We start from the raw sequence: 2,704 nt of genomic DNA, 5'->3' as shown, positions 1-2,704 counted from the left end.
ACAGTGTACAAGGTGCCAATTATATGGACACTGTAAATCCTATTGCAACAGACCATTTGTCTGCGTCAAATGCGGCGGCGACCATGATACTTCAAAATGTAAAAAATTAAAAAGCACTCCAGCCACATGCGCTTTGTGCGGAGGCCCACACCCGGCAAACTATAGAGGATGCACCAGCTACCGCACTATGTATAATACCTTACATAACAAAACTAGTGCCACACCAATACAAAACATTTCAAAACGCTTTCAAGAAATCAATACAAGACCACGATCAAATCATACTAATGTTTCGAACCACATGACTTATTCCGAAATTCTGAAAAATCAAAACAACGGCGGAAACAATGCAACAGAAATAGGATCAACACTACATGAATTTTTAAGTACATTCAAAGATATGTTCAAACAACTTATGGAGCAGAACAATATGATCCTCAACATGCTTACCTTACTAGCTAAAAAATGATTAACCTGTTACGCATTGCCGAATGGAATGCCAACGGTATTCTAAACCAGGCATCGGCAACCTACGGCACGCGTGCCAGGCTTGGCACGCGAAGGGATTCTGAATGGCACGCTACAAAGGAATTAGGAAAATCGCAAATATATCGAGACGAAGTGATTTTTAAATAAGAGAAAATGTTGAAAATAAGAGAGAAAGTTTGATTATAATGTGGTTCGCTAATTTCATGAAATCTGCGCGAAGGTTGATTGAGACCGCATTCGGAGTAAAAGGGATGAAACATGTGCAGTGCCGAGTAGTTATCGAAGCGGCCTTCACGAAGCTGAATGTTGGAGTATCACTCGCCCCCCTCTTTCTCGTTTATCAACTGCGAGTGCTGCGCACCATTTGGCACCATTTGCTTGTGTGCTTGTGCGGTGGGCTTAAACTTGCGCAGTTAAACTTGCATTTCGTTTGGTCGCTACTTTTCGTTCTTACTTTTTTGTGAAGACTTGTATCTTATTGATTTTATATTTGTTATAATTCATTCGTATTTAATCAAATGGAGAGTAAGAAACAAAAATTAGATGTTCGCGGTTTTCAAGACTGTTGGACGAATGAATATGGATTTATACAACAAAAGGATCGTGCTGTATGTGCGATATGCCGCGAAAGTGTAGTATGCCGCACGTCAAGTGTACAAAGACATTTCCAAACCAAACATCAGTCCACATTTAATAGCAACGATGAGAAATGTGAAACTATAAAGAAAGCTGTTTCTTGTTATAAGAAACAAATAACTTTTTTTTGTGGAATGACTGGAACGAAGGCTAAAGCGACAGAATGCAGCTTCGCAATTGCTCATTGCATAGCTGCCAAAGGCAAACCCTTTACAGATGGAGAATATATAAAGGAATTTTTTATAAAAAGTGCTGAAAAGTTGTTTAGCGATTTACCTAACCAACAAACCATATTATCCCGAATTCAAGAAATACCGGCTTCTGCGCGAACAATTGAAAGAAGAATAACTGAAATGGCAGACAATGTAACAACAAAACAGAATGCTGGATTACAAGAAGCTGTTTCATTTAGTGTTGCTGTTGATGAAAGTACCGACGTAAATGATATTGCGCGGCTTGCAGTATTTGCACGGTATTGTGATAAAGATCAAGTTTATGAAGAATTGTGTACTTTGATTCCTCTGTCTGGGACAACTAAGGGGGAGGATATTCTTTCTTCATTCATAAGTTATTTTGACAGCAAGAACATTAATGTCAAAAAAATATTTTCTGTAACTACTGACGGCGCAGCTGCAATGATTGGCAAAGATAGAGGATTTGTCAAACTTCTTGAAAATCATATTGGACATAAAATATTGAACTTCCATTGTATAATACACCAGGAAAGTTTAGTTGCCAAAATTTCGTCACAGCGCTTAATTCCTGTAATGAACACTGTTGTTAAAATAGTTAATTTTATAGTGTCTCGCTCTTCACTAACACACAGACAATTTAAATCTCTTGTAGAAGAAATGGAAAGTGAATATGTTGACCTTCCCTCATACAGCCATGTTCGTTGGCTTAGTCGAGGCAATGTCTTAAATAAGTTTGTGTCATGTCTGGAACCCATCAAAGTTTTTCTTAACGAAAAGGAACAACATTTCCCCGAATTGAACGATGAAGAATGGTTAGGCAAATTAATGTTTCTGACCGATGTAACAAATCATCTAAATGAACTAAACTTGAAATTGCAAGGAAAGCGCCAAACGGTGCTCGAATTATTTGAATATTGGACAGCATTTGCGTCCACAGCTTGCAAATGAATCGACCGTAAACAACAATGAACTCAAAACCTACGTTGAAGCACTTAAAGATGAATTTTGCAAAAGATGCAAAGATTTTGAAGCTTATGTGCCTATATTTTCCTTCCTCATACAGCCAGATTTAGATTCATCAACAATACCGTTCGATTGTCCAATTTTCGAGTGGATGAATGTTGATAATTTCGAAATGGAAATTATCGAACTAACATCGTCAGAATTATGGAAAACAAAATTTAAAGAACTACGAAAAAATCTAGAAGATGACTCTATAGAAAAATCTACGGTCATATTAAATTGTTGGATGTCATTGCCGGAAAGATTTATTTATTTGTTTCAGCTTTTGGTTCCACATATCTTTGTGAACAAATTTTTTCACACATGAAAAATATTTTGAGTTCACAAAGAAGTCGTTTAACAACTGAACATTCAGAATCATG

General features: G+C 37.1%; 1 protein-coding gene across 1 annotated transcript; it reads left to right on the top strand.

Annotated features, from left to right (window-relative positions):
• Positions 1-1,007: 1,007 nt before the first annotated feature.
• LOC113380642 (general transcription factor II-I repeat domain-containing protein 2A-like) lies at positions 1,008-2,267 on the top strand. Its single transcript, XM_026619807.1, has one exon. It carries the CDS (start codon positions 1,008-1,010, stop codon positions 2,265-2,267), a length of 1,260 nt encoding a protein of 419 aa, XP_026475592.1.
• Positions 2,268-2,704: the final 437 nt, after the last annotated feature.

Source organism: Ctenocephalides felis, unplaced genomic scaffold (genome assembly GCF_003426905.1).
Source record: "Ctenocephalides felis isolate EL2017-DRISC unplaced genomic scaffold, ASM342690v1 CF-g0.4_SCAFFOLD_02284, whole genome shotgun sequence".
Taxonomy (NCBI): domain Eukaryota; kingdom Metazoa; phylum Arthropoda; class Insecta; order Siphonaptera; family Pulicidae; genus Ctenocephalides; species Ctenocephalides felis.
Note: the sequence above shows the minus strand (reverse complement) of the source record. Positions and strands in the feature narration are given on the sequence as shown.

Excerpts from the sequence above, each read along its gene's own strand:
- LOC113380642 (XM_026619807.1), top strand. The coding sequence starts at position 1,008 with ATGGAGAGTAAGAAACAAAAATTAGATGTTCGCGGTTTTCAAGACTGT.